Source organism: Kogia breviceps, chromosome X (genome assembly GCF_026419965.1).
Source record: "Kogia breviceps isolate mKogBre1 chromosome X, mKogBre1 haplotype 1, whole genome shotgun sequence".
NCBI classification, from domain to species: domain Eukaryota; kingdom Metazoa; phylum Chordata; class Mammalia; order Artiodactyla; family Physeteridae; genus Kogia; species Kogia breviceps.
In genome coordinates, this window is record NC_081330.1 from 59,732,625 (window position 1) to 59,757,484 (window position 24,860).

Genomic DNA, 24,860 nt, shown 5'->3' on the forward strand with positions numbered 1-24,860 from the left:
CCCAGAGATGGAAGATGGGCAAATACAAAATTCACCATGTGCTTATGAAAAAGTTATTTAGTGATGTGCAGAAGAGTTAACATATGCCCAAGACAGCCATTGTTAGAAAGGCATGCTTACAAGACTGGCTATTGGCTGGCATCTGGGCACCTGACTGGTAAGCAGTTCACTACATTAATAGAAAATATTCCCTGAATCAGAAGAGTGGTACTGTAAGTCCCCTACATACAAACGAGTTCCATTCCGAGAGCGTGTTCATAAGTCCAATTTGTTTGTAAGTCCAACAAAGTTAGTCCTAGGTACCCAACTAACACAATCAGCTATATAGTACTGAACTGTAATAGGTTTATAATACTTTTCACACAAATAGTAATAAAAAACAAACACAAAAAATAAAGAAAACAGTTTTAACCTTACAGTACAGTACCTCAAGAAGTACAGTAATACAGTACAACAGCTGGCATACAGGAGCTGGCATTGAGTGAACAAGCAAGAAGAGTCACTGACTGGAGGAGGGAGAAGAAATGGGAGATGTAGAGCTGAAGGATCATCAGCAATAGGAGAGGGAGGGCAAGCTGCAATTTCACTCATGCCTGAAGTTGATGGCATAAGTTCTGGTTCCTTGCTGGATTCATTTCTATCTACCCTCTAAAAGAAACGATCCAGTGATGTCTGGGTAGTAACTCTTTTTTTTCTCATCACAGATGACAATGTAGCACTGGATTGCATTCTGAATGGCTGCTGCAACCTTTGTGTACCATTCTACATTAGGGTCCTGTGCCTCAAAAACTAAGAAAATCCCCTTGCCATTTCCTGCATCGTGAATCTCTTCAGTTCTTCAGTTACTTCTTCTTCTTGTCTCTCTTCATCCTTTCTCTGGGCCTCCAATTCCATCAGGTCTTCATTACTTAGCTCCTCATGTTGCACAGAAAGGAGTTCAATGAAGTCCTCCTCTTGCAGATCTAGCTCCAGCTTCTCACTGAGGGTCACTAAGTTGCTGAAGACCTCTTTGGACTCCTCATCCACCTTTTCAAATCCACGAAAATTGTGAACAAACTGCAGGCAAAGGTTCTTCCAAACCCCATTCCTGGTGATGGCTGTAACCTCACGCCAAGCAAAGTCAATGTTTTTTATGGTCTTGGTTATAGTCCTTCCAAAATTGTCGCAAGGTTGTTCCTGATTCGTCACTTGCCTTTACTTCCTGACGAAAAGTGTGATGTAAATAATATTTCTTGAAAGTCGCTATAACTCCCTGGTCCATAGATTGGATGAGCGATGGTAGTATTCGGTGGCAGATGCACTACTTTGACATTGGGATGAAAGTCGTCCATGAATGGGGGATGGCCTAGAGCACTATCGAGCAGCAAAAGAATGTTGAATGGGACGTCCTTCTCCAAGCAATATTTCCCCTACCTCCAGAATAAAGTGGTGGAAAAAGCAGTCCTGGAAAATGGCCTCTGTTACCCAGGCTTTGGGGTTACTCTTCCACACAATAGGAAGAGAGCCCTTGGCTGTTTTAAAGGGCTCTTGGGTTCTCTGAATGATAAACTAAGAGAGGCTTCAGCTTCATCTTGCCGGAAGCACTGCCACCAAACAACAGAGTTAGCCTATCCTTTGCTGCTTTATAGCCTGGCATCAACTTTTCTTCCTTGCTGATATAACTCTTCCAGTACAGTCCTGTCTCATCCACATTAAAAACCTGCTTGGGTAAATACACGCCTTCAACAATAATTTCCCGAAGCACTTTAGGAAATTCCCAGGCAGCTACCATATCTGCACTCATGGCCTCGCCACTTACTTTTACATTGTAAATGTTGGCTCTAGCCTTGAACCAATGAAGCCAGCCATGGCTGGCATTAAAAGATGGGCCCTCTGATTCTTTGCTGTGTTTCTTCTTCAAGTCTTTATAAAGGCTTTTACCTTCCCCTTGAACCAGCATTAAGCTGAGTGGGACTTAATGCTGATGCTGATCCTGCATCCACACAGAGAAGTTTCACCATGTCCTCCATCACTTTTCCACGCTTCTTTGATATTATTGTCCACATCACTGGCACAGCAGACTTCACATGTTCCATGATCTTGTTCTTGTTCTTTAGAATCTTGCCGATGGTTGAATGGTTCATGTTATAAGGAGTGACGTCTACCATCTTTTCGCCTCGCTCTACTCTCTCAATTATTTTCACTTTTGTTTCCATCGTTATCACTTGGTGCTTCTTAGCAATGCCAGACACGTGAACTAACTTACATGACTGGACATGTGAATGCACGTTCACATCTCTGAAAGTTTGCAACTTGAAGTTTCATATGTAGGGGACTTACTGTACACTGTGCTTAAACTGTTTATACAAATAAATTCAGAAATTAATATAACGGCATTAAAGGAGAGAATATATATTTTTAACCCTACCTTTTCTCGCTGAAATGAAGCCTACCAATCCTGAAACTGTAATCACTCCAATTTTCGGAAGAAAATCTCGAGGTGGATTCTTCAAATAGAGATATGCATCTCAAGAAATCATTAAAAAAATAATATAAATAACTTACTATAATTGACATTCTATATAGGTATGATGAAGAAAAGTTAGAGATTTGCTAAGATAATACCAGATGGTTTAAACATTCTTCAAAAGAACTACACAAAATAATTATTTGAGCAGCAACTTAAAAAGCCAGTTGTTAATAGTTGCTTGTTACAAAATAAAATCTTCCTTCCACAGCTGATTTAATGGTATTTGTTTTCTTAATACAGGCAATTATTACACTTTAATGAAATATAATGCTAGAGTTCACACTAGCATTATATGGATTAAGATGGATTACTATAAAGCAAATTCTTCATTGTGTAAGCATTATATTCTTATAATGGAAATGCTTCTGGCCTTATCTGTTCAAACACTGGTAGGATCTAGTAAGAATTGAAATAGATACTTTAGCAGGAAACTGAATAACAGTCTAGGGAAACATTCAGCTATCACTCTGCTTGCCACTACTCCCCAGGAAACTCAGAGAAGCTGTTGCTCTTGGTTAAAACCAATGACCAGAATGAGAAGTGAGTCTAGACAAAAAAATAGATGGAAAGGGGGCAGAGGTCCAAATTTCTTGGCTTTTTATATATTTAAATGGTTTCTGTTTCCATGCAATCCAAAAAACACACTCTTCTATCATAATTATTTATTTATTAATTATTTAATGGAATTTAATCATATTCCTCAAGGTTGATGAGGAATATAATTTGGAATTAATTGGAATTAATTCCTACACACATTAAATAATGATAATACATACAGGTCATCAACATCACAGAGGCATTTAAAATTTTAGGTGTTCTTTCTGTCCCCCAATACACATTTATTTTGACAACTGGCTTAGGATAAAAAATATTAGGGAGTTATACCTGCTGCCAAACACCATTATCAAACTAACGAGTCAAATACAATTGTTTTCCAACATTAGCTCAAATATTCTAGGGTGACTAATTGATATCGTGTTTCCTAGCAATCAATAGCAAAATACTATGTATTTTAACAGCAAATAGTACTTATTTAAACCAATTAATAACAATGGAGATATATGTTTAATTTATGCTGTATGAGTATACAATATGAGTTTCATACCTAAAACAGCCAGTTGGAGTCCAGGTGTTTCCACTTACTAGCTATGTGACCTTGGTAATCTACTTAACCCTTCTAAACCCCAGTTTCCTCATCTGTAGAATGGAAGTCATTATAATACCAACATCCAGAAATTTGCTACAAAATAAAATTTGATAAATTATGTAACATCTCATCATAATGCCTCAACATATAATTGCTAAATAAATGATACTATTGCTTTGTTATTATTATCATAAACTGCTATATAGAGTATCTTCTGAGTTGGTAAAACATGATAATGGATAACATACCAAGTTTATTTTTCTCACATTTAAACCTTGCAAGTTAAAAAGACAATAGAACATTTCTAATTATAGACAGTTCACTAAACCTACCTTTTCCAAATTGCACTGTATCCATTATCCCATATTTCACGAAGACATAAACACCCTAAGTAAAAAGGGGGAAAAAAGGACATCTGCATTTTTGAAGATGTTGATAATTAGGTCAAATAGCCCACATCTTTGAGATTATATGAAATTGCACCAAGATCTAAATCTAGTTTTCCTGTTTATTCTCTATGTGGACACTTGTTGAACTTAGTTTCTCTTCACTTCTTGCTTTTCATTCTATTTAACATGGATAATACTTGTTTGCTATATTCCTCATATAAATGGATAAAATAATGCCAATAAAATAATCAGAGCATCTCACAGAAAAGTTATTACAGAAGTACAAAGATTTATCATCTTATTTTATGATAGCATAGAAAAATGAATGGAATTTTTTAGAAGCATGAAGAGAGGTATATTTCAGCTTAGAAGAAACATCTGATTAATAAAGATGTGGCAGCAACAACATAATGATTTGTGGAGAAAACAACAAAAAGCCTAAAGAAACGTGCTTCATCTTCTCCCTTTTTCTTAGTGTTTATTAGAATGAGAAAAAAAATCTAAATAAGACATTTATCTTAGAATAGAAATCACCCTACACAGACTAGTGTCCATCTTGTTTTCAACAGGAACATAAATTATCTTCAAATCAAGATTGTATTAGCCCACTGAAGGGATTAAAGCTTTAAATCAAATGATTCTTTTTACCTGTTTCTAACTATTTATTTTAGTGCAAGAAATATTGTTGTGCACATTTTTTGATATGTACTATCTCAAGTACATCAGAAGAAAAATGAAGGAATGGAATAATTTACCCATAGTAATTGCCCATAGTCATGTTGTACTCTATTGATAAAACTAGAAAACACAGTCTAAATACGTGGTCTCCATCTGTGAACTAGCTGCTATGAAACCATGGGACAAAAACAAGAGATTTTCAAAGCAAAAACAATAGAAATGATTATATTAGACAGGAAAGAATTAAATTATTGCTATTGATATATCTTGGTATTAGTAACTTTGTCTCAGACGGATACTTTCATGATGATCAGATGCAGAAGTTCATCCTGTTCATCATGGTTTACAGCTGTACAAACCAACACAGACCCTAACCGCCACTGAGCTACTTCTCCTTGGGGACTGTCTCTTGAGAAAATTTCACGTCAAAGTTATAAGCTTACTGATCAGTTGATTGGGAATAATGTAACTGTTGAGGAAGAAAACTTTGGGGAAATTTTCTTTAGCTGTGTTTAGGAATTCACTTTTACCACTGGAGGTCGCTGCTACCTAAATTTTGAAACACTAAGGAGTAGGAATAGAAATTGAATTTGCCCTACATGATTCTAAGTTTAATGCAGAATGTAATTTGAGCCGGAGGTAATTTTTAAAGAATAGATTATATTTTAAGGAGAACATTAGAGAGGAAATGTTTACATTGAAGATGAAATGCATTTGAAAGTACCCTTCTTCAATCTATTCATTTCAGCATATTAACAGAGTAAAAAGTCCTTTTAGTCTTAAATTGGGTGATAGTAACAATAGCAATTTAAAGATCTCACAGGAACAATTAACCTCACTAAAAACAACTTTGAGAACACTATGGAAAATTAGGTGTCAAGAGACTTCAGTCTGAATCATCCAGCTGTTGGCATACAGCCTCAGGGGCATGACTCAGACCCTAATTAGTTAAGCTATTTCCTGCTGAGACCAAACTATTAATAGTGTGCAGTACAACTAGTCAAACTATTAAAAGTGTATTATTAGAATTATAAAAGTCTATTAGAATTGTTTGACAGGCACAAATCTTAAAAAAATAATACCATGTATTCATCAGATGTTTGAAATATCTGAAATGACCAGAGTTCACAGATTTGATATTTCATAAGACCATTAGAATTTTCTTTTTAAAAAGAATGGATTAGAAACAAAAAAAGCACAAGGGTTCACAATTGGATAGGTTAGATTTGAGGAAAAGTTGTGTGGTTATTAGGTTAGAATGATGAAAACAATGGTACCACCATTATCATTATGACACTGACACTGGAGATGTTGATGTTAGCACACATATATGTTGATGCAATGATTATGAAACAGCAGTATTGTACTAGCTTACTCCACCCCTCTGCTGCTGGATAATGCTGATTGATGGCTAAGTATTAAAATAAGGTGAATTCTATTTTGCCCAATAGCTGACTATAGTCAAAACGGTCTTCTGAACTAAACCTAACAAGTGAATATTTTACTCAGCCAAATAAGTAACAATGCCGAAGTAATCTCAGAACTTCATATAAAAGGTCAAGCAATTTTGTACATGCCACGTGACATAAATTCTTGCTGAACTACTTTAATCTATGCAGTTGTAGTAGAGTAGATTAAATATGGCCACACATTCTTTGCTGCTACTCATATAGAGAGATGGTATCTAATTCCCCTCCCATAAAAACTGGGTTGGCCTTAATGACTTGATTTAACAACAGAATACTGTAGAAGTAACCTTCCTGGACACCTGAAGACAGGTGAGAAGCTTGGCAAATTCTGACTAAGGCCTCCTGCAACATCTTCTCTAGGAGCCCTGAACTGTCCATGTAAGTTATCTGACTACCTGAGGACAGATGTAGATGCTTCAGTCAACATTCCCAGCTGAGTCCAGCCTTCTAGCCATCTGTGACAAGGTGCCAGTGAAGAGAATGAAGCTGTCTTAGACCCTCTAAATTGGCCCATTCACCTGGTGAATACCACTGGGTGGCCTCTGTCAACCCCACATGCAACAGAAGAATCAGCTGTCTGAAGTCTGATTAAATTTCTGACTCACAAAATCATGAGATAGAACAGTTGCTGTTTTAAACCACTAAGTTTTGGGGTAGTTTGTTACACATCAATGAATAACTGGAACAATTGTTATGTAATAAAATGAGAACCCTCTGATATGAAACCACTATCAGAATTCACTTACCTTGCACCAGCCAATATAATGACCAGTTGTAGTGCGAATGGATGCAAAGCCCATTTGTAGATGACCAGGCTGCTCATCAACATATTTAGACTGGAGAGGTGGTGCAGTATATATGGGGAGCTAGAAGGAAAAAAAATCATGTCAAAAATATAAGATAGCTGAACTTCCTTTTCCAGCAGTATGGCAGAATAAGAATCGTCATCAACATTCCTACTGAAAACAACTAAAAATGCTGATAAAATATATTTTAAACCAGCTTTTACCTTGATACCATTTGCTGTAAAACAGATGGTTCACGGAGTATGGGTCAGGAAACAAAACCCAGAATGAGCTTGAGGTGGGCAATCTTACTGGAGAGCCTATAAAATTGGCATCCCAAGGTGCTGCATGCTCAATTTAAGGTTGAATTAGAAATAAACAGTTCACCCCAAGGAACTGTTAGGAAAACTGATTGTCTCAAAGATTGGGCAGTGAGTAGAGAGGAAAGAAATATTTCCTAAGAATTGGCAATCACAAGTGAGAACTCATAATGTGCAGCATAAAACTATCTTGATAATCTAAGAAATCTCAAATTAAGTATACATTTAAGGTGCTCCCAGACTGGTATCCCCCACGGATGCTTGGCAGAAGCAAATGAACAGCTCCTCTCTGGAGGAAGCTACCCAGACTTCAAAGATTTACAACAGATAAAGGCCCAAGAAATATGAGACCACAATTTCAAAAAATTAAAAAACACAAAGAAGCAAAATCAGAAAACACAAGGAAGCATGTGGACAAGAGCTAGCAGAAACAACAAAGAGCAGAATCAGAGCCACAAAAAATGTATATACCAGAACATATGGTATCAAATACATATATTTTTATTTTTAGAGAAATAAAAGGGGAAATTTGAGTTAAGAGCAAGAGACTACAAGAATTGCCAAAGCTAATGAAAATAAAGAGAAAGAAAACTTCTAGAACTGGAAATTAAAACAAATAAGGAACTCAATTGATAAGTTTTGATAGATTGGATACAGTTTACAGTTGCTGAGAGATTTTGTGAATTAGTAGACCTAAAGAAATTTTTATGCAAAGAAATGAAAAAAAATATGAAAGAGACACATATGATAGTGAGAAATATTAATATATGTCTAATCAGAGTTTCAGAGGAAAGGAGAAATATGGGGCAGAAGTAATATTTGAAGAGAATAGTCAAGATTTTTCCAGAAATTATGAACACTTGACAGGTTCAGAAATCTAACATATCCCAAACAGGATAAATAAAAAGTAATCCACAATTAGACAAGTCATAGTAAAACTCTGTAACACCAAGGACAAAGAGGGGATATTAAAAAAAGGCCAGAGAGAAAAGACAGATTACCTTCAAAGGAATAAAAATTAGATAAACTTTGACTTCTCAAAAACACCGGAAGGCACAATATAATATCTTCAATGCGCTAAAAAAAGTAACTCAACTGAGAATTATATACTCAATAGAATCTTTTTTCCAAAAATGAGGGGAGAAGTAAGGACACAGACAGACAAAACCCAAGACAGTGTGTAACCAAATGACCCTCAGTGGGAAATTTTAAAACATGTACTTAAGGCAGAAGAAAAATATTCCCATTGAGAAGGTCTGTGATGGAAGAAGGAATGATTTAGCAAAGAAAGTGGTAAATATGTGGGTAAAACTAAAACAATGAATATATAAAATAATAATTTTTATGCATGTATTTAAAAATAGAACTACATCCCTGAGTATCAATATAGTATAAGCTAGGAAGGGATGTCAGAAATTAAAATGTTCTTGGTTCTTAATAAGGTTTGGACAGAGGGTAAATATACTGATGAGACTTGAAATGAATGCAGGTTAAAATTTCTAGGGTGACCAATAAAAGAAAAAAAAAACAAGGCAGAATTAACAAACTCTGTTATAGAAAAAAAAAAAAGAAAAAATAAAGCAAAGAAAGGAAATAAAAGAACAGAAGAGGTAAGAAAAACAAAAACTTGGTAGAAATGATTCCAAAGATATTAAAAATTATAATAGATGCAAATGGTTTAAATGATCTAGTTGAAAGCCAAAGATGACGAGATTGCATTTACAAACTACAGCCAACATTTTGTTTATGAGACATTGTTAAAACAACTATTTAGAAAGGTTAGGAGAAAAAATGAATAAAAAATACATATTGGGCAAATAGCCAACCAAAGAAAACTACTAATAAGCTTTATTAATATTAGACAAAACAGACTTTGAGACAAAAATCATTACTAGAGATCAAGTGCCTATATTAAGACAAAAAGTTTAAATAATGAGAGAGTACATTCTTAAACTTGTATGCATCTATTAATATATTCTCAAAATACATGAAACAAGGGGAAATAGACAAATTCACCATCATAGAGGAAGTTTAACTTATTCTCCATGATGGCTGATCAAAAAGCAGATTAAAAATAAAAACTAATAGTAATGAGCAGAAGTGGGCAAACTATAGCCCATGGACTAGTCACCAGTTTATGTAAATCAAGTTTTATTGGGTCACCAGCTATACTCATTCATTAACGTATTGTCTATGGCTACTTTTGACTTTTTCTTTAAAGTGTTCTGAATTTTATTTTATTTATTTTATTTATTTAAACATCTTTATTGGAGTATAAATGTTTTACAAGTGTGTTAGTTTCTCACTTACAACAAAATGAATCAGTTATACATATACATATGTTCCAATAGCTCTTCCCTCTTGTGTCACCCTCCCTCCCACCCTCCATATCCCAGCCCTCTAGGTGGTCACAAAGCACAGAGGTGAACTCCCTGTGCTATGCGGCAGCTTCCCACTAGCTATCTAATTTACATTTGGTAGTGTATATATATCCCTGCCACTCTCTCACTTCGCCACATCTTACACTTCCCCCTCCCCATAACCTCAAGTCCATGCTCTAGTAGATCTGAGTTTTATTCCGGCCTATCAGTAATCTCTTCATGACATTTTTTTTTTCTTAGATTCCATAAATAAATATGTTAGCATATGGTATTTGTTTTTATCCTTCTGACGTACTTCACTCTGTATGACAGACTCCAGGTCTATCCACTTCATCACAAATAACTCAGTTTCATTTCTTTATATGGCTGAGTAATATTCCATTGCATATATGTGCCATATCTTCTTTATCCACTCATCTGTTGATGGACACTTAAGTTGCTTCCGTGTCCTAGATAATGTAAACACAGCTGCAATGAACATTTTGGTACATGACTTTTTTTGGAATGTGGTTTTCTCAGAGTATATGCCCAGTAGTGGGATTGCAGGGTCGTATGGTAGTTCTATTTGTAGTTTTACAGGGAACCTCCATACTGTTCTACATAGAGGCTGTATCAATTTACATTCCCACCAGCAGTGCAAGAGTGTTCCCTTTTCTACACACCCTCTCCAGCATTTATGGTTTCTAGAGTTTTTGATGATGGCCAATATGACCAGTGTGAGATGATATCTCATTGTAGTTTTGATTTGCATTTCTCTCATGATTAATGATGTTGAGCATTCTTTCATGTTTGTTGGCAATTTGTGTATCTTCTCTGGAGAAATGTCTATTCAGTTCTTCTGCCCATTTTTGGATTGGGTTGTTTGTTTTTTTGTTATTGAGCTGCATGAGTTGCTTATAAATTTTGGAGATTAATCCTTTGTCAGTTGCTTCATTTGCAAATATTTTCTCCCATTTAGAGGGTTGTCTTTTGGTCTTGTTTATGGTATCCTTTACTGTGCAAAAGCTTTTCAGTTTCATTAGGTCCCATTTGCTTATTTTTGTATTTATTTCCATTTCTCTAGGAGATGGGTCAAAAAGGTTCTTGCTGTGATTTATATCATAGAGTGTTCTGCCTATGTTTTCCTCTAAGAGATTGATAGTGTCTGGCCTTACATTTAGGTCTTTAACACATTTTGAGTTTATTTTTGTGTGTGGTGTTAGGGAGTGTTCTAATTTCATATTTTTACATGTAGCTGTCCAGTTTTCCCAGCACCACTTATTGAAAAGGCTGTCTTTTCTCCACTGTATATCCTACCCTGCTTTATGAAAGACAAGGTGACCATATACGTGTGGGTTTATCTCTGGGCTTTCTATCCTGTTCCATTGATCTCTATTTCTGCTTTTGTGCCAGTACCATACTGTCTTGATTACTGTAGCTTTGTAGTGTAGTCTGAAGTCAGGGAGCCTGATTCCTCCAGCTCCATTTTTCGTTCTCAAGATTGCTTTGGCTATTTGGGGTCTTTTGTGTTTCCAAACAAATTGTGAAATTTTTTGTTCTAGTTCTGTAAAAAATGCCAGTGGTAGTTTCATAGGGATTGCATTGAATCTGTAGATTGCTTTGGGTAGTATAGTCATTTTCACAATGTCGATACTTCCAATCCAAGAACATGGTATATTTCTCCACCTATTTGTATCATCTTTAATTTCTTTCATCAGTGACTTGTAGTTTTCTGCATACAAGTCTTTTGTCTCCTTAGGTAGGTTTATTCCTAGATATTTTATTCTTTTTGTTGCAATGGTAAAGGGGAGTGTTTTCTTAATTTCCCTCTCGGATTTTTCATCATTAGTGTATAAGAATGCAAGAGATTTCTGTGCATTAATTTTGTATCCTGCTACTTTACCAAATTCATTGATTAGTTCTAGTAGTTTTCTGGTAGCATCCTTAGTATTCTCTATGTATAGTATCATGTCATCTGCAAACAGTGACAGCTTTACTTCTTCTTTTCCTATTTGGATTCCTTTTATTTCTTTATTTTCTCTGATTGCTGTGGCTAGAACTTCCAAAACTAGGTTGAATAAGAGTGGTGAGAGAGGGCAACCTTGTCTTGTTCCTAATCTTAGTGGAAATGGTTTCAGTTTTTCACCATTGAGAACAATACTGTCTGTGGGTTTGTCATATATGGCCTTTATTATGTTGAGGAACGTTCCCTCGATGCCTACTTTCTGCAGGGTTTTTATCATAAATGGGTGTTGAATTTTGTCGAAAGCTTTCTCTGCATCTATTGAGATGATCATATGGTTTTTCTCCTTCAGTTTGTGCCGAGGACCAGCCCCAGCTGAACAGGTTTCACCCAAAGGGGAGACGGAGTCGGCGTGGACAGATCACAAGACACCTCAGAGGATGCAAGGATCTGACAAATTTAATATCATGATTCCAAAGCATTTATACTGTAAAATAATCTCATTTTCAATCTTAACAACAATATTCCCATGCCAAAAGGTCCCTTACATAAACCAAAAAACAAAAGTAGTTTACATCAGCAGGTTAAACAAGTTAAGTAATTTTCTTGTTGCCTCCAGTCTCTTTCGTCTCTTGTGTACATTCACATCTAGGTCAGGAACTCTGTCTGCGGTTTCCTCATTTTTCTCAGAGGATTAAGGTGTTTTTGTACCTGCACATTCTGCTCAATCAAGCCATAAACTTAAACATGTTAAAAACAATAATATCAAGCCATAAACTTAAACATGTTAAAAACAATAATACATTTCATCCACAGATTTTCTCACCCTATCATTATAATCAAAACAATGTACATCATTATTTATACTTCTAGGAGGCCATGGGGGCGGACATTGTACCGTAAACTTATTGAATATACCCACTGTTGCACAAAACTTCCTCGTCACCATAGCCAGGTATTTCCCAAGATATTTACAACTCTCCTGGGGAGCTTCTGTTAAGCTTCTGACAGCTTTATTTTTGACATATCATTTCTTATATAGGATTTTCTAAACAATAGCATCAGCACTTTCTATGTAACTCCTGTTTTTGACTCATTACCTCATTTCTACACCTACACACAGAAACATTAGCAAGCATTGTTCCGTCTTAAGATCTTTTCGCGCAAACAGGATGTTTTGGTCTAGAAAGCTAATTATTCTTTTCTACTTCAGCTAACATCATATATTGGCCAGTATTCTCAGTACCTTGTTCAAAACACATTGTGCGAAAATACAATTCTATTTTCTACGTAAGGCAATCAATTTTAACTTTCATAGTTACATATAATTCATTCGTAAAATATTTACAGTAAAGTCCTTCCGCTTCTCTCTTTTTCCTCCAATATACCGGAGAGGGGGCATGCCACATAATCCACCATTTGGGGGCATCTTGTACATAATACCCCACTATTTGCTTCCCTTCTATATCCCTTATTCCTTCTATGGGCCATAACTCATCTAATTCTTCCTTTAAACTTCTACTCCTTAATTGAAACACTCGTTGCCTGACCAAGGGACTTTTTTCCAAAGTAAATTATTTACAGTAGGTATAGCTACTGTTGTGGTTACAGGGGTTGCTGTGGTCTCGTACCGAGGGGGATTTGCTTTGTAATACTTCCATCTTCTTGGCCTAAACCCTCCAGAAACCCCCTCAGTTTTTAGCAAGAATTTTCCTAGAATCAGAAGAGATGCTTTCCGCCGCCCACCAGGAGAGGAGCTTTGCTTCCTCATGCCATAACTTCTCGCCGAGCTTTGCTCAGGCAATAGTTGGCAATGCTGGACGGCTTCCGGCATCTCCCCCTTTTTTGTTTTTTAAAATTGCAGCGTAGGCTTCAGCTTTAGATTTTCTTAAGGCCTTTTTGAGAATTCTGAAAAGAAGAGGAAGTGAAATACAAAGCAAAATAAGTACAAATAATGTCATTCCAAATGTAATCATAAGATTGATAAATGATCCATGTGAAATAAAATCACTTAAACTGGAAAATAAACTGTTAGTAGTATCGGAGGGGTCATCTTCTGTCAGGCTAGAGCTAATATCTCGTATCTGATTATGCAATTGGGTAAGATCAATACTCAAATCTGAGGAATTCCAAATACTTTGGATATGTTTTTAAATTTTGTCCCAAGGATATTGGCTTTCATTATGTTTCAAAGGAGTAACACAAATCCATTTAAATCCTCCATGGCAACGAGAAGTCATCCTTACTTTCATAGTCATCAATTCTTGTCCTATATGTAAAATAGCTTCTTCTAACACGTCTACCTTTGCTTTTAACTTTCTATCAATAGCCTCCTGCGTAGCTAATGCTAAGGTAACATTCTTAGTTAATGTGTTAACATAATGAGCTGTATGGGTTTCTTTAACTAATGCATATATTGATAAGCTTACACTGGCCATAATAGATATCAACGCTGAAATTCCTAAAATCAAAGCAGCAACAAATCTCTTGGGTCTAAATAATAATTCCATCTTATGTAACACCTCTAAACTATAATCATCATACCAAGATCCATTAATATGTACAGGCATCATAATATAAGGAGGTCTTTTTAACAACATAATAGTTTGTATATTCATTAAGGGATTTACATATGCAGTCAAAATACAATTCTCACATTTAACCTTATATTTTCCATCTACTTGATTAATAGTTAACTTTTTGCACTCCTAGAGACCAATAATACATAAGGAGCTGGCACGCAAGCTTGAGTATAATGTGTACTAGTAATATTGCTAGGCGCTTTCTTGGTCCGCGGTGCGGTTTTGGAGACAGGTAAAGTGGCTGTTCCTCAACAGATTCTGCAGCTGGCGCAGCAGTATCTTCCTCTGTGATCGATCCAAGTGAAAGCTGTCGCATAGGACCGATCAATGTTTGTGGCAAACATTTAGTCGGTGGGGGTATTTTTATCATCGCTCTGATCTTTGGAGGACCTCCGTCTGACTCGGGGATTCTTTCTGCCATGGCGGATAAGCCTATCAGGAACCCTCAGGGAGGAGTCAGCTTCCTGTGGAAATATACAAGCATAGCCTCTCCCGCTTGTTAGTAAAACATCAGGTCTTTTCCATTGTGCAGTTAATAAATCTTTCCAATATACCATAGGTTTTTGAGTTAATTTATCAGTTTCCCAAGTTAAAAGAAATTTCAAATGGAAAAGCAGTCATAACCATAGAACAGAAAGAACAGGCCTTGCAAACACAAGAAACTTCCGCTCAGTTTTTAGTAAGAATTTTCCTAGAATCAGAAGAGATGCTTTCCGCCGCCCACCAGGAGAGGAGCTTTGCTTCCTCATGCCATAACTTCTTGCCGAGCTTTGCTCAGGCAATAGTTGGCAATGCTGGACGGCTTCCGGCAAGTTTGTTGATATGGTCTATCAGGTTGATTGATTTCCGTATATTGAAGAATCCTTGCATTCCTAGAATAAACCCCACTTGATCATGGTGTATGATCCTTTTAATGTGCTGTTGGATTCTGTTTGCTAGTATTTTGTTGAGGATTTTGGCATCTAGGTTCATCAGTGATATTGGCCTCTAGTTTTCTTTGTTTGTTGCATCTTTGTCTGCTTTCAGTATCAGGGTGATGGTGGCCTCATAGAATGAGTTTGGGAGTGTTCCTCCCTCTGTTATCTTCTGGAAGAGTTTGAGAAGGATAGGTGTTAGCTCTTCTCTAAATGTTTGATAGAATTCGCCTGTGAAGCCATCTGGTCCTGGGCTTTTGTTTGTTGGAAGATTTTTAATCACAGTTTCAATTTCAGTGCTTGTGATTGGTCTGTTCATATTTTCTATTTCTTCCTGGTTCAGTCTCGGCAGCTTGTGCATTTCTAAGAATTTGTCCATTTCTTCCAGATTGTCCATTTTATTGGCATACAGTTGCTTGTAGTAATCTCTAATAATCTGTTGTATTTCTGCAGTGTCAGTTGTTACATCTCCTTTTTCATTTCTAATTCTATTCATTTGAGTCTTCTCCCTTTTTTTCTTGATGAGTGTGGCTAATGGTTTATCAATTTTATTTATCTTCTCAAAGAACCAGCTTTTACTTTTATTGATCTTTGCTACTGTTTCCTTCATTTCTTTTTCATTTCTTTCTGATCTGATCTTTATGATTTCTTTCCTTCTGCTAAATTTGGGGTTTTTTTGTTGTTCTTTCTCTAATTGCTTTAAGTGCAAAGTTTGGTTGTTTATTCGAGATGTTTCCTGTTTCTTAAGGTATGATTGTATTGCTATAAACTTGCTTCTTAGAACTGCTTTTGCTGTATCCCATAGGTTTTGGGTCGTCGTGTCTCCATTGTCATTTGTTTCTAAGTATTTTTTGATTTCCTCTTTGATCTCTTCAGTGATCACTTCATTATTAAGTAGTGTATTGTTTAGACTCCATGTGTTTGTATTTTTTACAGGTCTTTTCCTGTAATTGATATCTAGTCTCATACCATTGTGGTCGGGTAAGATACTTAATACGATTTCAATTTTCTTAAATTTGCCAAGGCTACATTTGTGACCCAAGATATGATCTATCCTGGAGAATGTTCCATGGGCACTTGAGAAAAATGTGTATTCTGTTGTTTTTGGATGGAATGTCCTATAAATATCAATTAAGTCCATCTTGTGTCATTAAAAGCTTGTGTTTCCTTATTTATTTTCATTTTGGATGAGCTGTCCATTGGTGAAAGTGGGGTGTTAAAGTCCCCTACTATAATTGTGTTACTGTTGATTTCCCTTTTTAAGGCTGTATTTGCCTTATGTATTGAGGTGCTCCTGTGTTGGGTGCATAAATATTTACAATTGTTATATCTTCTTCATGGATCGATCCCTTGATCATTATGTAGTGTCCTTCTTTGTCTCTTGTAATAGTTTTTATTTTAAAGTCTATTTTGTCTGATATGAGAATTGCTACTCCAGCTTTCTTCTGATTTCCATTTGCATGGAATATCTTTTTCCATCCCCTTACTTTCAGTCAGTATGTGTCCCTAGGTTTGAAGTGGGTCTCTTGTATACAGCATATATATGGGTCTTGTTTTTGTATCCATTCAGCCAGTCTGTGTCTTTTGGTGGGAGCATTTAATCCATTTACATTTAAGGTAATTATCGATATGGATGTTCCTCTTACCATTTACTTAGTTGTTTCAGGTTGTTCTTGTAGGTCTTTTCCTTCTCTTGTGTTTCATGCCTAGAGAAGTTCCTTTAGCATTTGTTGTAAAGCTGGTTTGGTGGTGCTGAACTCTCTCAGCTTTTGCTTGTCTGTAAAGGTTTTAATTTCTCCATCAAATCTGAATGAGATCCTTGCTGGGTAGAGTAATCTTGGTTGTAGGTTTTTTTCCTTCATCACTTTAAATATGTCCTGCCACTCCCTTCGGGCTTGTAGAATTTCTGCTGAAAGATCAGATGTTAACCATATGGGGATTCCCTTGTGTGTTATTTGTTGTTTTTCCCTTGCTGCTTTTAATAGGTTTTCTTTGTATTTAATTTTTGACAGTTTGATTAATATGTGTCTTAGCGTGTCTATCCTTGGGTTTATCCTGTATGGGACTCTCTGTGCTTTCTGGACTTGATTGACTATTTCCTTTCCTACATTAGGAAAGTTTTCAACTATAATCTCTTCAAATATTTTCTCAGTCCCTTTGTTTTTCTCCTCTTCTTCTGGGACCCCTATAATTCGAATGTTGGTGCATTTAATGTTGTCCCAGAGGTCTCTCAGACTGTCCTCAGTTGATTTCATTCTTTTTTCTTTCTTCTGCTCTGCAGTAGTTATTTCCACTATTTTATCTTCCCGGTCACTTATCCGTGCTTCTGCCTCAGTTATTCTGCTATTGATCCCATCTAGAGTATTTTTTATTTCATTTATTGTGTTCCTCATTGTTGCTTGCTTCCTCTTTATTTCTTCTAGGTCCTTGTTAACTGTTTCTTGCAATTTGTCTATTGTATTTACAAGATTTTGAATCATCTTTACTATCATTATTCTGAATTATTTTTCAGGTAGACTGCCTATTTCCTCTTCATTTGTTAGGTCTGGTGTGTTTTTATCTTGCTCCTTCATCTGCTGTGTATTTTTGTCTTCTCATTTCACTTATCTTACTGTGTTTGGGTTCTCTTCTTGCAGGCTGCAGGTTCATAGTTCCCGTTGTTTTTGGTGGCTGTCCCCAGTGGCTAAGGTTGGTTCAGTGGGTTGAGTAGGTTTCCTGGTTGGGGGGACTAGTGCCTCTGTTCTGGTGGATGAGGCTGGATCTTGTCTTTCTGGTGGGCAGCTCCACGTCTGGTGACGTGTATGGGGATGTTGGTAGCCTTATTATGATTTTAGGCAGCCTCTCTGCTAATGGATGGGGCTGTAGACCTGTCTTGCTCTTTGTTGGGGATAGGGTGTCCAGCACTGTTTGTTGCTGGTCCTTGAGTGAAGCTGGGTCTTGCTGTTGAGATGGAGATCTCTGGGAGATTTTCACCGTTTTGATATTGCGTGGAGCTGGGAGGTCTCTTGTTGACTAGTGTCTTGAGGTTGGTTCTCCCACCTCAGAGACACAGCCCTGGTGCCTGGCTGGGACGCCAAGAGCCTTTAATCCACACGGCTCAAAATAAAAGGGAGAAAAAATAGTAAGGAAAGAAAAGGAAGGAAGGAAGGAGGGAGGAAGGGAGGGAAGGAAGTAAGAAAGGAAGGAAGAAATGAAGGAAGGAAGCAAGAAAGGAAGGAAGGAAGGTGGAGAGGAAGAAAGGGAGGAAGGAAGGGAGGAAAGAAGGGAGGAAGGAAGAAAGGAGGAAAGGAGGGAAGAAAGGAAGGAAGCAAGGAAGAAAGAAGGGGAGAAGACAAAATAAAGTAGGATAAAGTATTATTATTAAAATAAAAAATAATTATTAAGAAAAATTTCTATTAAGAAAACCCAGAAAAACGGGTCAGTCTAACCCTAGGACAAATGGTGAAAGCAAAGCTATACAGACAAAATCTCAAACAGCAGCACACACATACACGCTCACAAAGAGAAAAAAAGGGAAAAATAATAGTATATCTTGCTCCCAAAGTCCACCTCCTCAACTTGGGATGATTTGTTGTCTATTCAGGTTTTCCACAGATGCAGGGCACTTCAAGTTGATTGTGAAGCTTTAATCCGCCGCTTCTCAGGCTGCTGGGAGAGACCTCCCCCTCTCCTCTGTGTTCGCACAGCTCCTGGGGTTCAGCTTTGGACTTGGCCACGCCTCTGCATGTAGGTCGTCCGAGGGCGTCTGCCCTTCGCTCAGACAGGACGGGGTTAAAGGAGTAGTTGATTCAGGGGCTCCGGCTCACTCAGGCTGGGGGGGGGAGTGGCACGGGTGCGGGGCGAGTCCACTGCGGCAGAGGCCAACGTGACGCTGCACAGGCCCAAGGCGCACCGCGCGTTCTCCTGGGAAAGCTATCCCTGAATCCTGGGACCCCGGCAGTGGCGGGCTGCACGGGATTCCGGGAGGGCCGGTGTGGAGAGTGACCTGTGCTCACACACAGGCCTCTTGGTGGCAGCAGCAGCAACCTTAGCGTCCCAAACCCGTCTCTACTGTCCGTGCCGACAGCCGCGGCTCGCGCCCGTTTCTGGCGCTCCTTTACACGGTGCTCTTAATTGCCTCTCCTTGCGCCCTAGGAAGCAAAGAGGCAAGAATAAGTCTCTTGTCTCTTTGGCTGCTCTGCGCCCATTTCTGGGGCTACTTTAAGCGGCACACTTAATCCTCTCTCCTCGCGCCCAGGAAGCAAAGAGGGAAGAAAGGTCTCTTGCCTCTTTGGCAGCTCCAGACTTCAACCGGACTCCCTCCCGGCCAGCCGTGGCACACTACACCTTCAGGCTGTTTTCACTCTGCCAACTCCAGACCTTTCCCTGGGATCCGCCTGAAGCCCAAGCCTCAGGTCCCGGCTCCCGCCCGGCGGGGGAGCAGACAAGCCTCTCAGGCTGATGAGTGCTGGTCGGCACCGATCCTCTGCTGGAATCTCTCCGCTTTGCCCTCCGCACCCTGTGGCTGAGCTGTCCTCTGCGGCTCCAGAGCTTCCCCCTCTGCCACCTGCAGTCTCCGCCCGCGAAGGGGCTTCTAGTGTGTCGGAGTCCTTCCTCCTTCATGGCTCCCTCCCACTGGTTCAGGTCCCGTCCCTATTCTTTGTCTCTGTTTATTCTTTTTTCTTTTGCCCTACCCAGGTATGTGGGGAGTTTCTTGCCTTTTGGAAGGTGTGAGGTCTTCTGCCAGTGTTCGGTGGGTGTTCTATAGGAGAAGTTCCACGTGCAGATGTATTTCTGATGTCTCTGTGAGGAGGAAGGAGATCTCCACGTCTTACTCTTCCGCCATCTTTAAGCCGTCTCTCTAATGTATCATTTAAAGCTTGTGTTTCCTTATTTATTTTCATTTTGGATGATCTGTCCATTGGTGAAAGTGAGGTGTTAAAGTTCCCTGCTATGATTGTGTTACTGTCAATTTCCTCTTTTATGGCTGTTAGCATTTCCTTTATGTATTGAGGTGCTCCTATGTTGGGTGAATAAATATTTACAATTGTTATATCTTCTTCATGGATCGATCCTTTGATCATTATGTAGTGTCCTTCTTTGTTTCTTGTAATAGTTTTTATTTTAAAGTCTGTTTTGTCTTATATGAGAATTGCTACTCCAGCTTTCTTCTGATTTCCACTTGCATGGACTATCTTTTTCCATACCCTCACTTTCATTCTGTATGTGTCCCTAGGTCTGAAGTGGGTCTCTTGTATACAGCATATATATGGGTCTTGTTTTTGTATCCATTCAGCCACTCTGTGTCTTTTGGTGGGAGCATTTAATCCATTTACATTTAAGGTAATTATCAATATGTATGTTCCTATTACCATTTACTTGGTTGTTTCGGGTTGTTCTTGTAGGTCTTTTCCTTCTCTTGTGTTTCATGCTTAGAGAAGTTTCTTTAGCATTTGTTGTAAAGCTGGTTTGGTGGTGCTGAACTCTCTCAGCTTTTGCTTGTCTGTAAAGGTTTTAATTTCTCCATCAAATCTGAATGAAATCCTTGCTGGGTAGAGTAATCTTGGTTGTAGGTTCTTTTCCTTCATCACTTTAAATATATCCTGCCACTCCCTTCGGGCTTGTAGGGTTTCTGCTGAAAGATCAGATGTCAACCTTATGGGGATTCCCTTGTGTGTTATTTGTTGTTTTTCCCTTGCTGCTTTTAATAGGTTTTCTTTGTATTTAATTTTTGACAGTTTGATTATTATGTATCTTGGCGTGTCTATCATTGGTTTATCCTGTATGGGACTCTCTGTGCTTCCTGGACTTGATTGACTATTTCCTTTCCTACATTAGGAAAGTTTTCAACTATAATCTCTTCAAATATTTTCTCAGTCCCTTTGTTTTTCTCCTCTTCTTCTGGGACCCCTATAATTCGAACATTGGTGTGTTTAATGTTGTCCCAGAGGTCTCTGAGACTATCCTCAGTTCGTTTCATTCTTTTTTCTTTCTTCTGCTCTGCAGTAGTTATTTCCACTATTTTATCTTCCCGGTCACTTATCCGTGCTTCTGCCTCAGTTATTCTGCTATTGATCCCATCTAGAGTATTTTTCATTTCATTTATTGTGTTCCTCATCGTTGCTTGCTTCCTCTTTATTTCTTCTAGGTCCTTGTTAACTGTTTCTTGCAATTTGTCTATTGTATTTCCAAGGTTTTGAATCATCTTACTATCATCATTCTGAATTCTTTTTCAGGTAGACTGCCTATTTCCTCTTCATTTGTTAGGCCTGGTGTGTTTTTATCTTGCTCCTTCATCTGCTGTGTGTTTTTGTGTCTTCTCATTTTGCTTATCTTACTGTGTTTGGGGTCTCCTTTTTGCAGGCTGCAGGTTCGTAGTTCTGATTGTTTTTGGTGGCTGTCCTCAGTGGCTAAGGTTGGTTCAGTGGTTTGAGTAGGTTTCCTGGTTGGGGAGACTAGTGCCTATGTTCTGGTGGATGAGGCTGGATCTTGTCTTTCTGGTGGGCAGCTCCACGTCTGGTGACGTGTATGGGGATGTTGGTAGCCTTATTATGATTTTAGGCAGCCTCTCTGCTAATGGATGGGGCTGTAGACCTGTCTTGATCTTTGTTGGGGATAGGGTGTCCAGCACTGTTCGTTGCTGGTCCATGAGTGAAGTTGGGACTTGCTGTTGAGATGGAGATCTCTGGGAGATTTTCACCGTTTGATATTGCGTGGAGCTGGGAGGTCTCTTGTTGACTAGTGTCTTGAGGTTGGTTCTCCCACCTCAGAGACACAGCCCTGATGCCTGGCTGGAGCGCCAATAGCCTTTAATCCACTCTGTTCAAAATAAAAGGGAAAAAATAGAAAGGAAGGAAGGAAGGAAGCAAGGAAGGAAGGAGGCTGCAAGGGAGGGAAGAAAGGAAGAAAGGAAGGGAGGAAGGAAGAAAGGAAGGAAGGAAGAAAGCAAGAAAGGAAGGAAGGAGGAGAGGAAGAAAGGGAGGAAGGAAGGAAGGAAGGAAGGGAGGAAGAAAGGGAGGACGGAAGGGAGGAAGAAAGGAAGGAGGGAAGAAAGGAAGGAATGGAGAAGACACAATAAAGTAGGATAAAATATAGTTATTAAACTAAAAAATAATTATTAAGAAGAAAAATTTTTATTAAAAAAAATGGGTCGTTCTAACCCTAGGACAAATGGTGCAAGCAAAGCTATACAGACAAAATCTCACACAGCAGCACACACTCACAAAAAGAAAAAAGGGGAAAGTAATAGTATAACTTCCTTCCAAAGTCCACCTCCTCAACTTGGGATATTTCACTGTCTATTCAGGTTTTCCACAGATGCAAGGCACTTCAAGTTGATAGTGGAGCTTTAATCCGCTGCTTCTGAGGCTGTTCAGAGAGACCTCCCCCTCTCCTCTTTGTTCACACAGCTCCTGGGGTTTAGCTTTGGACTTGGCCCCGCCTCTGCATGTAGGTCCTCCAAGGGCGTCTGCCCTTCACTCAGACAGGACAGGGTTAAAGGAGCCGCTGATTTGGGGGCTCTGGCACAGGCCGGGGGGAGGGAGGGGCACAAATGTGGGGTGAGCCCGTAGCGGCAGAGGCCGGCGTGATGCTGCACCAGCCCGAGGCGTACCACGCATTCTCCCGGGGAAGCTGTCCCTGGATCCCGGGAGCCTGGCAGTGGCAGGCTGCATGGGCTCCCGAAAGAGGAGGTGTGGAGAGTGACCTGTGCTCGCACACAGGCCTCTTGGTGGCAGCAGCAGAAACCCTAGCGTCCCACACCCATCTCTACTGTCCGTGCCGACAGCCGCGGCTCACACCCGTTTCTGGAGCTCCTTTACGAGGTGCCCTTAATCCCCTCTTCTTGTGCCCCGGGAAGCAAAGAGGCAAGTAAAAGTTTCCTGTGTCTTCGGCAGCTCCGCGCTCGTTTCTGGAGCTCCTTTAAGCGGCGCGCATAAACCCCTCTCCTCTCGCACCAGGAAGCAAAGAGGGAAGAAAATGTCTCTTGCCTCTTCGGCAGCTCCAGACTTCAACCGGACTCCCTCCCAGCTAGCTATGGTGCACTAACCCCTTCAGGCTGTTTTCACTCTGCGAACTCCAGACCTTTCCCTGGGATCCGACTGAAGCCTGAGCCGCAGCTCTCGGCCCCAGCCAGCCCCGGCGGGTGAGCAGACAAGCATCTCGGGCTGGTTAGTGCTGGTCGGCACTGATCCTCAATGCAGGAATCTCTCCACTTTGCCCTCTGCACCCCTGTGGCTGCACTCTCCTCCGTGGCTCCGGAGCTTCCGCCTCCGCCACCTGCAGTCTCCGCCCGCGAAGGGGCTTCTAGTGTGTGGGAATCTTTCCTCCTTCATGGCTCCCTCCCACTGGTGTAGGTCCCGTCCCTATTCTTTGTCTCTGTTTATTCCTTTTTCTTTTGCCCTACCCAGGTACATGGGGAGTTTCTTGCCTTTTGGGAGGTCTGAGGTCTTCTGCCAGCGTTCGGTGGGTGTTCTATAGGAGAAGTTCCACATGTAGATGTATTTCTGATGTATCTGTGAAGAGGAAGGTGATCTCCACATCTTAGTCTTCCGCCATCTTCTTGCCTCTCCCTCTACGGCTACTTTTGTGCTACAACAGCAGTTGAGACGATGTGACAGAGTTGCATATGTTTAAAATATTTACTATAGGGCTTTTAAAGGAAAAACTCTATTGACTCCTGGTACAGAAAAATATAGTCAACAAGCTTCATCTCACGGACATATATAGCACAGTGCATTGAACAACTGCAAAATACATAATATTTTCAAGCACAAATGGAAATGTATAAAAAACTGACTGCACCCTGGACCATTTCAGGAACTGAGTCTTAGGAAATTTCAAAGGACTAATATACAGAATATGTTCTCTTAACACAAAACTCCCTCAGCTAAGTCATACTTACTAGTAACAGAATGAATGTTTTCTCCTTTACATCAGAAACATACAAAATGCCACTCTCACCACTTCTATTCAACATTTTACTGGAGGTTCTAGTCAATGCATTCAGAAAAGAAAAAAAATAGAAGACACTAAATTGGAAAAGAATAAATAAATCTATCTCTATTCACAGATGGCATGATCTTGTATATAGAAAATCCTAAGGAACCCCTGTAACCCCTACCAAAACAAATAAACAATTTCTGTAAGGTTGCAGGGTAAAAGATCAATATACAAAAATCAATTGTATTTTTATACACTAGCAATAAATGATCTGAAAATGAAATTCAGAAAGCAATTCCATCTAAAATAGCATCAAAAATAAAATACTTAGGAATAAATTCAACAAAGAAGTGTAAGACTTGTACACTGAAAATGAAAACTACAAAAATGTTGAAAGAAAGAGAGAAGATGTAAATAAATGGAAAGACATCACAGATATCCGATGTTCTTGGATTAGAAGGCTAAATATTATTAGAATGGCAATATTTCCAAAATTGATCCACGGATTTGAAGGAAGTACTATGAAAATCCTGCTTCCCTTTTTTTCTCCATAAAACAAAAATTTGATGCTAAAATTCATACAGATGTAAAAGGGAAACAGAATAGCCAAAACAATCTTGAAAAAGAAGAACAAAATTGGAGGACATATACTCCTAAATTTCAAAACTTGTTACAAAATAATAGTATGGTATTGTTATAAGGATAGATATATAGATAAATGGAATAAATTTTGAGTCTAGAAATGAACCCATGAATTTATGGTCAACTGATTTTCAACAAGGTAACAAAGAAAATTTAAAGGAGAAAAAATAGTATTTTCAACAA

General features: G+C 38.8%; 1 protein-coding gene across 6 annotated transcripts in view; it reads right to left on the minus strand.

Annotated features, from left to right (window-relative positions):
* APOOL (apolipoprotein O like) overlaps positions 1-24,860 on the minus strand; it is a 178,889-nt gene that overhangs the window by 96,722 nt on the left and 57,307 nt on the right. For 4 of the 6 annotated variants that reach the window (XM_067023128.1, XM_067023124.1, XM_059051267.2 and 1 more), the window contains 3 exons: positions 6,939-7,058; positions 3,989-4,043; positions 2,408-2,506 (listed from right to left, as the gene is read on the minus strand). In XM_067023128.1, the coding sequence (XP_066879229.1) occupies positions 2,408-2,506; positions 3,989-4,043; positions 6,939-7,058 (274 nt within the window). The remainder of the gene's footprint in view (positions 1-2,407; positions 2,507-3,988; positions 4,044-6,938; positions 7,059-24,860) is intronic. The other 2 variants (XM_067023125.1, XM_067023127.1) reach the window with 1 other exon arrangement.